The sequence below is a fragment of the Chaetura pelagica genome, unplaced genomic scaffold (assembly GCF_000747805.2).
Source record: "Chaetura pelagica isolate M959 unplaced genomic scaffold, ChaPel_1.0 scaffold132, whole genome shotgun sequence".
Lineage (NCBI taxonomy): Eukaryota > Metazoa > Chordata > Aves > Apodiformes > Apodidae > Chaetura > Chaetura pelagica.
This window is the reverse complement of record NW_009952709.1, coordinates 2,847,604-2,859,928: the sequence shown is the minus strand read 5'-3', so window position 1 is coordinate 2,859,928 and position 12,325 is coordinate 2,847,604. Positions and strand designations below refer to the sequence as shown.

The 12,325-nt window shown below is 43.2% G+C and overlaps 1 protein-coding gene across 1 annotated transcript in view; it reads right to left on the bottom strand.

The window, feature by feature from the left end:
• PAPPA (pregnancy-associated plasma protein A, pappalysin 1) overlaps nt 1–12,325 on the bottom strand; it is a 182,973-nt gene that overhangs the window by 101,786 nt on the left and 68,862 nt on the right. The window contains exons 6-7 of the mRNA XM_009994319.1: nt 10,183–10,304; nt 3,806–4,313 (exon numbers count right to left, since the gene is read on the bottom strand). Coding sequence (XP_009992621.1) covers nt 3,806–4,313; nt 10,183–10,304 — 630 coding nt within the window. The remainder of the gene's footprint in view (nt 1–3,805; nt 4,314–10,182; nt 10,305–12,325) is intronic.

Below are 12,325 nucleotides of genomic sequence, written 5' to 3'. Positions count from 1 at the left end.
TTTTTTTTCTTTTTCAAGCATGAACACAGTATCTGTAGGTGTCACTTAGGTACTAAAGCTCTAGTCAGAGTAGGAATGGCTTAGATGAATATATCAGAGGAAAACATACTTCCTTCACACTGATGTTCAACTCTGCAAAACCAAAACTCACACCAGGGCTTCATGCTGGGATTCTTTCTGAGGATATTTCAGTCAATGCCTTTGTCTTGAAAAAAGCCTCCAGGTTAACAGCACAAAGACAGCCCGATCCATCGCTGTCCACCACATTTTGAGGTTTCCTACAAAGTCTGTGGCAGAAAAGTTGGGGAAGTTTCCAATTCTTGGAAACTTTTCCAGTTATTTTGACAACTTTCCAAAACTAACCTCGGTGTCTGTCGGCTCAGCCTGCCAGCAGGGAGAGCACAGGTCTGCCAGCACACCCAGCTGCTCACTGCTCCAAAGTCAGCTTCTGAGAGTGCAATAAGGAACAAGGGCTGCTCACCCCTGATTGTCCCAGTGATACTGACACCTAACTGTACCTGTGCCATTGTCCACTGAGCATCTCCTTATGGGCACTCACTCCTCATTGAGCTCTTAAGCAACAGTGGTTGCTACAAAGAAGTGCAAGAGCAACAATTACTTTCCGACTGCAACGATGTAAGAATAAAAGCATCCCAGTAAAGGGCAAAGCAATTGCCACATTCATCCTTGTAACTCTCCTGCACGTTATTTCTAGTGAACAGCCAGAGTGAAACTCTCTACATAAGAGCACAACTCAAACTTGGGATTAAGTTGAGAGCTGAGACTGTGAGACTTGCAGATGAGGCTCCTTCCTTATCACTTGCTGCAGTGTGAAGACTCAGCAGTTCTGTGCTGCACCTGGCCTGACCTCTTCCCACACACACAGTGATTTATTTAGCTTTCTGCTCTATTCCAAGACTCTGATTCTCATTTTGTATCACAGATATCAGCAATTCTGGCTGATCATACTCCATGTAATTGAGTGTATCTTGTTTGTTTTCTGTGAGGTCCAAGGATAAGGCCCTGTCCCTTAGAAATGACTGTTAGACTCAGCTTCAGCCATGAGTTCAGATTAAAATTTAGCTTGAGAACAGAAGGTCTGGAATTATTTTGCATTTCTTAATAGAAGCTTTCCACTGTTCCAGTTATTTACTCTCCTCTGTGGAGCACCCAGTGCTGACTAGGCAAGGGTTATCCATTAAAGGCCCTCTCTTTGACAGGAAGAAGGTAGGAGAAATTATTTTCTTTCAGCATCACCACACCTGGGGAAAGGATCTTGCTCACAGATAACAGCACAAGCAAATATTTTCTTTGGGAGAAAAAGTGAAAGTGAAGATCAAGGTCAGAGGAAGCAAGAGTAAAGATATGTGACTACCTTCAAACTAACCTTCCACAGAACGTGGGGGGGATCAGTTTGTTTAATATGGAAAACCTGCAAAAGCATGAAGGAGAAGTAACTGGCTTGGGGGTTACAGAGAGATAAAGGGGCTGCAAGGTCTGGTTGTGCAGATATGGTGGATTCCAGCTGTACACAAGGAGACAAACAGGCAGATGCAAACAGGCTGAGAGAGATTGCATTTACCTCTAAATGTGGATATACACAGGAACACAGGCCCATGCCTCTCTCCCTGACTCCCCTGAAGCACCTTCCCTTCCTTCCTGCCTAAGCAGCATAAGGACTGTGGTTACTCTTTGCACAAGGTGCTAATGGAAAATCCATCTTGCTTTTGCCTCTACCAGATACCCACAACCCCATGAAGAGTTTCAGTGAGCTGGCTGCATCTCAAGGTATGGCCCAGCAGCAGCCTGGACACAGAGCACCAGCCTACAACTGTGTGAGCCCCATCAGCAGAGGGCAGGGGTCAGAGCTGGGAACACAAGATAACCGGGATTAAAAAAATCATCCCACTTTTCAAGATTTCAAACACATGCTGAGGTCTTGAATCAAAACCAACTACAAGTGCTTAAGAGTCTGCATTTTTGACTCCTCACCCAGTGACTAAAAACTTCATTTTAGTTTTCCAGGCATCTCATGGAAGCTCCCTGGCAGGATTTCCCTGTACTCCCTGGAAAGACACAGATGACCTGAGGCCAGCTAGACTAGAGGGTTTGGTTTGGGTTTGGTTGGAAGGCTGGCTGGGCCTCCAGGAGCATCTGTTTCTGTCTACTGATCACAGGTACAGCCCAGAAAGAATAATATTAATTTTATGTCTGTTTTTTATGGAACTAGGTGAGACACACAGATAGGTACAGCAATGTTACCCCATGGGATCTATCCAATGATGCACAATAAAATTGTCATTAATCCCTGGCTAATGATTTAAGTATTAGAGCACCCTTTCTCCACAGCTGGCTGTAGATAGAAGTCACCCACAAAATCATGGCAAAAGACAGGAGATAGAACTCAGAATACAATTTACATTTGGGGCTTTTCTTCTCTTATTCTTTCATATGTTGGTAAGAATTCAAAACTGGACCTGTTTCTGTGGGAACTTGTGCTAAGGTATGCAAATATTTCAAACCAAACCAGTCCCATTTTCCAGTGACAGTGGGCCAGGTTTCAGGCAAAGATGCTTTCACAGCAAAACCCTGGGAAAATTCACCGTTTTCCATGTTTCCAATATGCCAATATTCATGTCATGTTAAGTGCCAGCAATTGTTGGAACAAGGCTACAACCCAAGAAAGCACTTAAGCACATGCTGAAAGTTATTTGAGCACACGAGTAATTCAGTGATGTCCTAGGCTTTTGTTTTATATTTGCTATTGTTAGTTACCTTGAATTTTTAAATCCATAGGGACATTTTGCATCTTCTGAGCTGCATAATTGGCCCATGAAAGGGATGGGAGATTGTGATTACTGAATTGTTAATGAATCATTTTTATTATATTTAAATATGGTTTAGAAGACCATAATGATGTATGCTTCCTTGATATTAGCTGTACTAATTAGATCATCTTTTCTAAATTAGAGTGCAGTTTTCTTAGCAGGTTTCCTTTTATCTGGTGTTCATTTTTCAAAAGAGCTTCATGTTGTTCTCACAGATGAGTGAATCATTTCCAGGGAATCATGTAATACAAAGATGTTCTTCTTGCTGCTGTAAAATGTCTATGGGTACATCACTGATCTCCTTGAAATCGTCAAATATTTTGAAGTTGGACTTTCCTCAACAATCATGTGTTCCATGACTAGATGAGCATAACTGCATCTGGGATCGACCAATCCTTACAATAAGCTAATGCATTTGGCATGTTTGCTGTGTCAGAACAATCTCACTCCAACACAGTTTGCTTTAGTGACACATGAAAGCAGAAAATGAAAGTGGCTAAAATACAATACCTGAACATGCAAGTGTATTTTTTTGCATCAGAACTGAAAGCCAACCTGTCTCCTTCTCCATAAAAATACTATTATCAAAATATTTCTATTTCTATTTTCTATTTTTATGACCATGTTACTCCAAAGGTCTTTATTTAGGTTATCTTAAATATTTAACTTGTCGTAGCTCAAGTAGTTAGCAATATCCTTTCTGGTTAGGAAAGCCTGAACTTCATGTCTCTGCTCAAGTAGCCTGGAAATGTCTTTAAAACTATCTATGAAATCTCAGGGTTTTTCACCTGATTGTGACATTTATATTTTCAGAGAAAAACTGTGAGGACATCCTCTCTTGGTGATACTTGGAACTTCTATCTGTCTCAAAAACCTAACAAACAATTGTGATGCTGGACATTAACTGGATGAGAAGAACAAGATACTGTTTTTTTCACCTAAAGAGTCTATTCAGCTCTCTGGTAAGCAGTACTTACGTATCAACGAATCTCCTGCTGAGGTTTGAGATGACAACTGGAGATCCAGACTGGAAAGGAGGATCCCGAACCACTTTGTACTGGATGGGTTTGCAGTCTGCACACAGTGTGCTTTGGGGAACGGAGCTCAGCATGGCAGCATCGATTTCCAGGTGCTCATCCAGAGTGTAGATCTGGATCCCATACACCTCCTCACCCACTTGTCCTGCATCCAACTTTATGGTCAATGGGATGTCACAGAAGATGTTCTGCGGCCCAAGAGAAATGTTCTTCCCGCTGACTGTGAGCAATTTGATGTCATTCACTGCTCCGCTGGAGTCCCAGTCTGGGGAAACAAATGTCACCCAAACTGTGAGGGACTCTGGAGTCAAGGGGTAACGGAACTCCAGCTGCAGGTAACAGCCCTGAGGCTCAGGACAGGCTGGGGGCACCGTGTGTTGGTTGACTGCTGAGTTGGGGCTCCATGTTCTGACACTGGATTTACAAGGCTGCTCAACATCAGGGTGCCCTAGAGAGAATAAAGGAAGAAAAGACAGGGCACAAAAGAAGTTAGAGAACATGCGTTATCATTGGAATCAGTGCTGAAAGACAAACTGGTGGCAGGAGAACATATCTGTCCAGGAAACTATTCATTTTCTTGAGCAGAAAAGGCACGGCCAGCATGGAGAGCAAGAAAATCAAATCACCATCTCCTGGCTGGGTGGGAGATGCAAATCCTGTTTAAGTGTCCAGTTGGACTGAGACTACACAACACACTGTGCCAGTGCATCTGGTCCAGGATTTCCTATTTCTAGTGCCTCCCTCTGAGCCAATGATATTTTCTACCTCTTCCACTTGGTACTTTACCAGATAGATAATCAGTCCCTTTACCCTCAGTTCACCTCTGTGCTTCTACTTATTCCTTTGCTTGTTCACTCAAAAATACCACCTTTTTCTCTTATCTTTAACAAAGACAAGAGCCTTTTTTGGTTCCAAGAAGCTGTTGCATTGTGCTGTTGAGGGACAACTCCTCAGTCATTTACAAGCTAAGCTAGCACATTGTGTAAGACTCCTTTTTTTTTTTTTTTGAGTCACATGGAGCACAGGTCTGAGCTGTCTCTTTGCACTCATTGTGATGAAACAACAGGCACTTGTACATTTCTCACCGCTGGCCATGTTCAACTACATGGGAGGTATTACTAAAAACTAATGAAAGCCACAGTGCTTGCTGGGTTCTCAAATACTATGGTAACATTACAATTTGGCACAGAGATATGGACTGCAAGATCCAGAGAGGTCAGATGGGTGGAACAGTTGGTAACAGAATCCAGTGAGAGCTATAAATTCCCTCTTCCTTCCCAAATAATCACACAAAAAGGGAGCAAACAGGACAGAGGGAAGGCGAAATACAGAAAAGAAGAAAGGGAAAAGTAAAGAAAAGCACTGAGAGGAAAGAAATGGAGAAGATAGAGGAGGGAAAAAAAAAAGAAAAAAAAAAGAAAAAAAAAAGGAGAGCACAGCTGTTTGCAACCAAGGAAGAAAGCAAGATAAAGCACTGGGCAAACACGAACAAACAGGACATCACTGCTAATTCAAAGAGAAAAGGGCAATGTGTGAAGGTTATTCTTATTGTCTGTGATCCAATGAAGTGTTAGAAATGTGCCTCTTTTGTCAAGGATGAACAGCACAGGGAATTTTCCTGTCCATACCAAATGAGCTCAGACTCAGAATAGATTTCCTGGTATCTCAGGCAGTCCTCCCCAAAACCCAACACAGTTGTCCTGCAGATGCACAACTTCTCATGCTTCTCCCTCACCTGCACTCACCCCAAACCCTCACAGAACCGCAGCATCTGCAGAGACCACAGCAGGGAGAGGATTTAAAGCAAGCCAGAGCTCCATTGAACACACTCAAGATTATTTTTTTTTCCCCTGGCAAGCTTGCAAGGACTGTATAAAATCATCTGGAGTAGTCAATGCCCCGTTGGACTCACGTTATCTCCCATCACTTGCTGCCACCTGCGTGTGCTCAGCTGGGCCCTTCCGTGACTTCCTCACAGACTCCCAGCAAGCTCCTGACTGCAGCCTTCACAAGTGGATTTTAACTCTACTATCTCAGAGAGCTTTGGGAAGATTTGTGAATCTTATCACTGCTGTTTCACAGATGGGAACACAGAGTTGATTAAGGGCTCACAGTCTAGTATGTTTTCAAAAGTAGTCTCCACTCAGGTGCCTGCAAATTTGCCTCTGCCAGTTGAAGGCCTCTGTAAGGTTTAAATAACAAATAAACCAACATGTTTTGGTAGAGCAGGGTGTGATGCCCAGAGTTAGGTGAATTGAACTCAGCCTCTGGGGAGTGTAATGTAGATCATTACCAAACTGGGAGCTCAATTGTAGTCATCCATCAACTAACCCTCAATGAAGTTGAGATAGACAGTCCCTTTCTTAAATATCATCAGACACTTAGACCTGGGTAAGAAACATTTGGTTTTGGGAAAGGATGCAAACCTTATTCTGTGTCACTCCAGATTTCTAGAGATGGGAAAATACTATGCAAATTACAAAGATTTGTATATAAAAAGTAATGGTGTAGTAGTCATCCTGCCCCTGTGCACTCAGGTTCTGGAATCCTTAAGGTTATGAGATCATCAGTGAGATCAGTCACAGAACAGCACCTCATACAACATTGTGCCTTGCCTGGCACAAACAAAATGTGAATGTTTATGAGGAGAAGCCAAATCCCATTGCTGGATAGAGAGCAAGGGTGGTAGGCTGGGAGGGAGCCTGCCCCCAAAACATCACCCATAGCTACACCCTGCTGTATTCCCCAGTTAAGTGAAGTGGCTGGAATGAATGTCCTTCCCTTGGTCCATCACACGGACAGAGATTGGACATACTTGCAGGGGGAAGCCAGCTGGCATCAGCAGCCACTTGGGATGCAGCCACTGTCACAACTACAATTCACCTGACACATTTCTTATGTGGTCAAGACAAAGGGACCACCCAGTGGGACTGTAATGTCCAACTGAGACAATTCCACTCAAAAATATAGAATTAATCATTCTTGAATGAAATACTGGCCACCAGGAAAGGCAGAGCACTAGAGCAGCATAAGGCAGCAGGATTTGTTATTATATTCTTATACTTCTTTCAGTCAATAGTGAGCCAGGCAGTAGGAAGCCATTGGTATATGCACATATTGCACAGTAAGCAAAGGTACTTACCTGGGTTTGAGCCAAAATCACCTTTCATATATAAAACCCCCTTTGACCGAGTTGTGGAGGTGCTGTAAAGTTTGTTTATCTAGCTGGTGCTGCTGGTGAGAATCCAGGTAAGTTAGAGCTTTCTTCCTCTATGGTGAAGTCAAAGTAAATCAGAACTGCTGATCTCCTGTGCCTTCCCACATCTGCTGCCAAGGAGGCTGCAAACGGCCTCTCATGCAAGAGGCACAACTGCCTGGGAAAAAATATCTCAGCCCATTAGGCTGGGCCCTGGCTGGGGCATGAACAAGGCATGAGGAAGAGCAAGAACACAGTCCCCTTTGCAGAGTTTTTTGATGTGCACAACTCACACGCATGCTCACATGCAGAGCACAGCTCAAATCAGCTACCTGGGGTAACTGTGCACAAAACAATGCTACGAGAGCTCAGGAAACCAAAATCAGAACCAACCAGGTTCAGAGCTGTTTCAGAGACATCTGAGAAATGTGATTTTCTGGTAAGAAGCTGGATAAGTACTGCAAAAAACTTTTCCATGAGTGTGGTCTCAAATTTTAACATGAGTTCATTTTGGCCCTGGCACTTCTTTTGTATTCACTTTCCATGAACATTCAAGCAGTGGAGATGTACACATGAACGCTTGCAGAAAGTGAATTTAAAGCTTGCATGCTTGAGTAGTCACAGATAGACAATTAAAGAAGCCAGACAATGATCTAACTGTGCTATTTGTAACTCAGACCAAGTGTAAATAGGCAGAAATCCTGAATGTCAGGGAGTGTGGTGGTGATGATAGAAAATTACAGAGCAACAAATATCATAAACTTTGTATATTTTCTACCCTAAAGTGGAGACAACTTATTAAACATAGGAAGAGGATAGGATTCCCAAATTTTACTTCCAGAGCAATGGCACAACAGTAGGTGAATGATACAGATAAGGATCAGACTACACCCTTCATAGTTAAGAACATACAGGCACACACTGTAAGAAGAGGAAATTAAATGCAAAATGCAGCTGAGTAATAAATCTTAGAGTAGCTCAGTTTCTCTAGGAATGATGCCCCTGGCAAGACGTGTGAGATCTAGAAGTTTTCAAATCTGAGAGAAATTTTGAGAAAACTGTCTATCTTGTTAGAATATGCAGTTCTTCCAAAATCAAAACTATTTGCAAAATTGGGTTTATTTGGCCAAAATTTTATTCTGGAAGAGAAAATGGGAAGAAAGTTCTAACAATATTGGAACATTGTGTTTTGATATTTTTGGAATAAATCATTTCACTTTTGCACTTTGAAACGCTTTTCATTTTTATGTTGAAAGTTGCTTTTGCCCTAGATTATGTACTAAAAAGGGATATTTTCAAATGCCATAATATAACCAAAGTTCTTGAAAGAGGAATTATATGAGCTAAACAAAACATTTTGGCCAGCCTCAAACACTTCTTGTTTTTAATTTTCCTTCATGGAGAATTTAAAAAGTCTCAGGTTCTGTTCCAAATGAAACCAGGTTTCAAAGTCTTGTAATCCTTGGCTAAGTGGAAATTTCACCTTCCACCCTGCACTACTACTGCAAGTGATCCAAATTTTGCTAATCCTGTTTACTTGCTAATCCAGTCACACTCATAGCCAGAGCCCTGCTTCCCAGGATGGAGCTCTTGAACATCATCCACCCAAGGGGCAGGTGCACTCTGTGCTGTGCCCTGCAGGGGGGGGGGGGGGGGGGAGCTGGAGACAACCACAACCTTTATTGGTCCTCTACACTAGGGTGTGTGAAGCAGAGGACACTTACTCACACATCTTGACCCCACACAGTGAGGACTCAGCTTGTTACATGTGCTGGTCTTCAAAGTAGGGAAGGCTCCTGGGTGCCAGCACAGCAGGTATTGCCATATTAGGTTACAAATAATCTACTTTGTATCACAGAATCATTCTGGTTGGAAAAGATCTTCAAGATCATCACGTTCAACCATAACCTAACTCTACCAACCATTAACCCAACTCTACCAAGTCCAATGCTTGAACTGTGTTTCTAAACACTACATCTATACACCTCTTAAACACCTCCAGAGGTGACAATTCAACCACTGCCCTGGGCTCCCTGTTCCAGTGTTTGATGACCCTTTCTGTGAAGAAGTTTCTTCTAATATCCAATCTAAACCTCCCCTGGCACAGCTTGAGCCCATTTCCTCTTGTCCTATCACTTGTTACTTGGGAGAATAGACCAGCCCCCACCCCACTACAACCTCCTTCCAGGGAGAAAACCTCTCACACAATGTAGCTGCAGGATAGAAAAGCCCTTAGTGTAAGGATGTATTTGTATAATGAGTTCGCAAAACCCAGGGATTGGCATTTGAGTTCACTGAGACCACTTGTGCATTTAGAGTGAAACCCAGGCCCAGGGTATGTTGCTCCCAAAGGAATAGTGTGTGATAGGCAGATTGAAATAATATTCTGCCCTTTCCAAACTGTAACTTGTGATTATTTACATCTGCTTGGTAATATCTTAAAAATGTTCTACCACAGCCACTTACTTACGTAATGGAAGGTACATATGGAGGAGAGTTAATGATGGAGATCTAATGGCATTGTACAACCAGCTCTGCAGACCATTCTCTCTCCAACATGCTCCAAGACAAGGAGTAAGAATGACTTACAAAACACCCTGAACTAGACTGGACTTGACGTAGTCACCTGTGCTCATGCTGCAGAGTACTTGCCCAAGGGGCAATCTCCACTCCTTGCAGCCTGCCAGCCAGTGCAGCCACTGCTGTTTGATGCAAGAGCAGCAGAAATAAGGCCCAAATAAACAGCATGCAATTCTTCACTTTCTGAGCTAGAGTAGAAGGAGTGAGCAGCTCCCCTGAGGAATTCAGCTGGCAGATGTGAATGGTCAGCGTTTCTTGGCACTCTGCTGCTTTCTGAAATTCAGGTTCAGCTCCCAGAGCTCATTTAGTTCTCGGGCAGGGTCAGGACACAGGGGTCAGCACACAGGGGTCAGCACACAGATGTTGCAGGCAGTGGTGTTACTTTGGACACAGTGTCTTCACCTGTCCTCTACTTCTGTTTAAGTTACACACAGATAACCAATTACTCTCTCCCCAGTTTTCCCAGCTTCTTTGTGGCTCTTCTTTTCCTTGGGCCTGACTTCTCCCCAGCCACGTCTTTGTGCCCAGCCCTGGGACTCACCTTCTGCTTCCCGTGGGCTCCAGTGCCCCGAGGGGTCGCAGGGCATCGGGGAGGAGGCGCTGAAGGCGTATTGCACCAGGACTCTTCCTTCCGCACACAGATCACATGCTGATCCCACTTCTCTAGGAGGCCAGGAAAACAGGAAAACACACCAACTTAGTAACAGCTGAATGAGCTGCTTATCCAACTATATTAAAAGCAGTAAGACTTCGAATTCAATTCCACTTAACCCTCATTTCTCAAGGCACTGACAGGAGTGTTTTCTGATGCTGACCCTCTGTAGGTTTAGGTTAATGGCCTGTGTAGGTGGCAGCTCTGAGTCTGTCACCCAACAGAACATGACAGCTACCAGTGAAATTACACTAAGCTAGATATATATATTTCTCTCCCTCCCAAACTCTTTTCGTCTACCTTGACGAAAGAAAATATGTGCTTCTAAGAGCAGAAGAACTGGCCTCAGGAGATTTCAGATCTATTTCTGCTCCAACCATTGATTTATTGGTTGAACTTGTTGTAGATTCAGGATTGTGGAGGCCATGGGCTTACTGGTGATTAGAGGGGAGGGTGAAGTCCCAGAACATCAGACAGAGCTGGTCTGTTCAGTACAGCTTTGCTAAATACGCAAAGACCTGCTTTTGGAGGTGTATCACAGCCCAGATCATTACAAGCCTGGAGAAGAGGTGGGTTATGAACACGCAGAAAGAACACGCCCTTAATCCTTTTTGCAGGAGAAACTCGATTCAATACCTGGCAGTTTTGGCACCAGCAGATGGCTTTTTCTAAACTGGAACATCTCGTGGCTCCACACCATCAGGTGGCATGATATGGCATTAAGAAAGGCACTTCACTGCCTACTTCCAGCATTACTTCACCTACACAATGCATCTAATACCACTACTGTCAATACAGTACTATCAGCAGAGGTGGTTGAACAGGAAAACCCAGTTAAACACTGATTCACAAATATTTTTGCCAACAAATTCACAAGATCAGGGTTTAACTATTAACTAACAACATCAGGATGATTTATATCAGCTGAGGATGCAACTCAAACAGTTCAGCCCTATGTCCCTTGGGGTCACACAATTTGGAAACATGTATGACCCACAATGTGTGGTTATTCATCCCACTAAGCTGCTTATTATCCAGAATTCATTGTTCTGTTTTAAGGAACACTGCCCACTGAAAAGGAAAGGGACAAAAGAATTATTGTAATGATCAAACACACCTAGAACAGAACAGAAAGAACAGAAGTTTTAGGCAAACCATCTGTGTGTAACACAGAGTACACTCTTTAAACTACCCAAGAAAGTGTGGCTTGAGTCATCAACTATTATAATCAGCCATGCAAATTTCAACCATCTCCCACTGCATGATTTATTTCAGCCCTGCTTTGCGAAGGGCACTGTGATCCTGGGGCAGGAGTTATTTTGGTTCCTCAGTGAGGACACCAGGACTGTAAATTCACTCTCACAGCCCTCCCAGGCTGTGTGACCTGCTTTTCCTTTGGTGTTAGGGACAACACACGCTCAGCTGCTCCCCAGCTTAGCATCTTCTATTTGTTGACAGGTATCTATTTGAAAGTTAACTTTCTGGTGGCTTAATTAGGCGTAAGAAGGGATTGTCAACAGGGTAGACTTGGAATTAAATCAGTGGTAAAACTTGTATCCATTTCAATATGGCCCACAGCCACCCTGAAACAGAGATGGTGAATGACTGAACTCACAGGCAGTGCAGAAAGGGATGCACCTGCTGAAAATGTCTGAAGAATAAAATGTGGCAATGGGGTAGACTAGAGAAGAAGGAGGCAAAGGTGGCCTTGTCTTCCTTGCATGATCTGTAATGCTGGTAATGAGCAAATTTCTGCATGTTGCAAAGAACTTCTCTCTGTGTCTCATTTCACTCTTGCACTGTTGGTATGACACTACCTCCCTATTTAATTTCTCCACTGTTTCTTTATCAGTGGCTTAAGTATCTACCTCCCCTTGCCTAATAATAGCTGAGGAAAAAAAAAATCCAAAATCCAGAATAAGAGGTACTGAGAAATCTAAATGTAGCATTATTATGTTGCAGTTGTTTTTCAGACACATCCACCAACAGTCAGGATAGAAGTCCCTGTAATAATAATCTTTCCGTTTCCCTA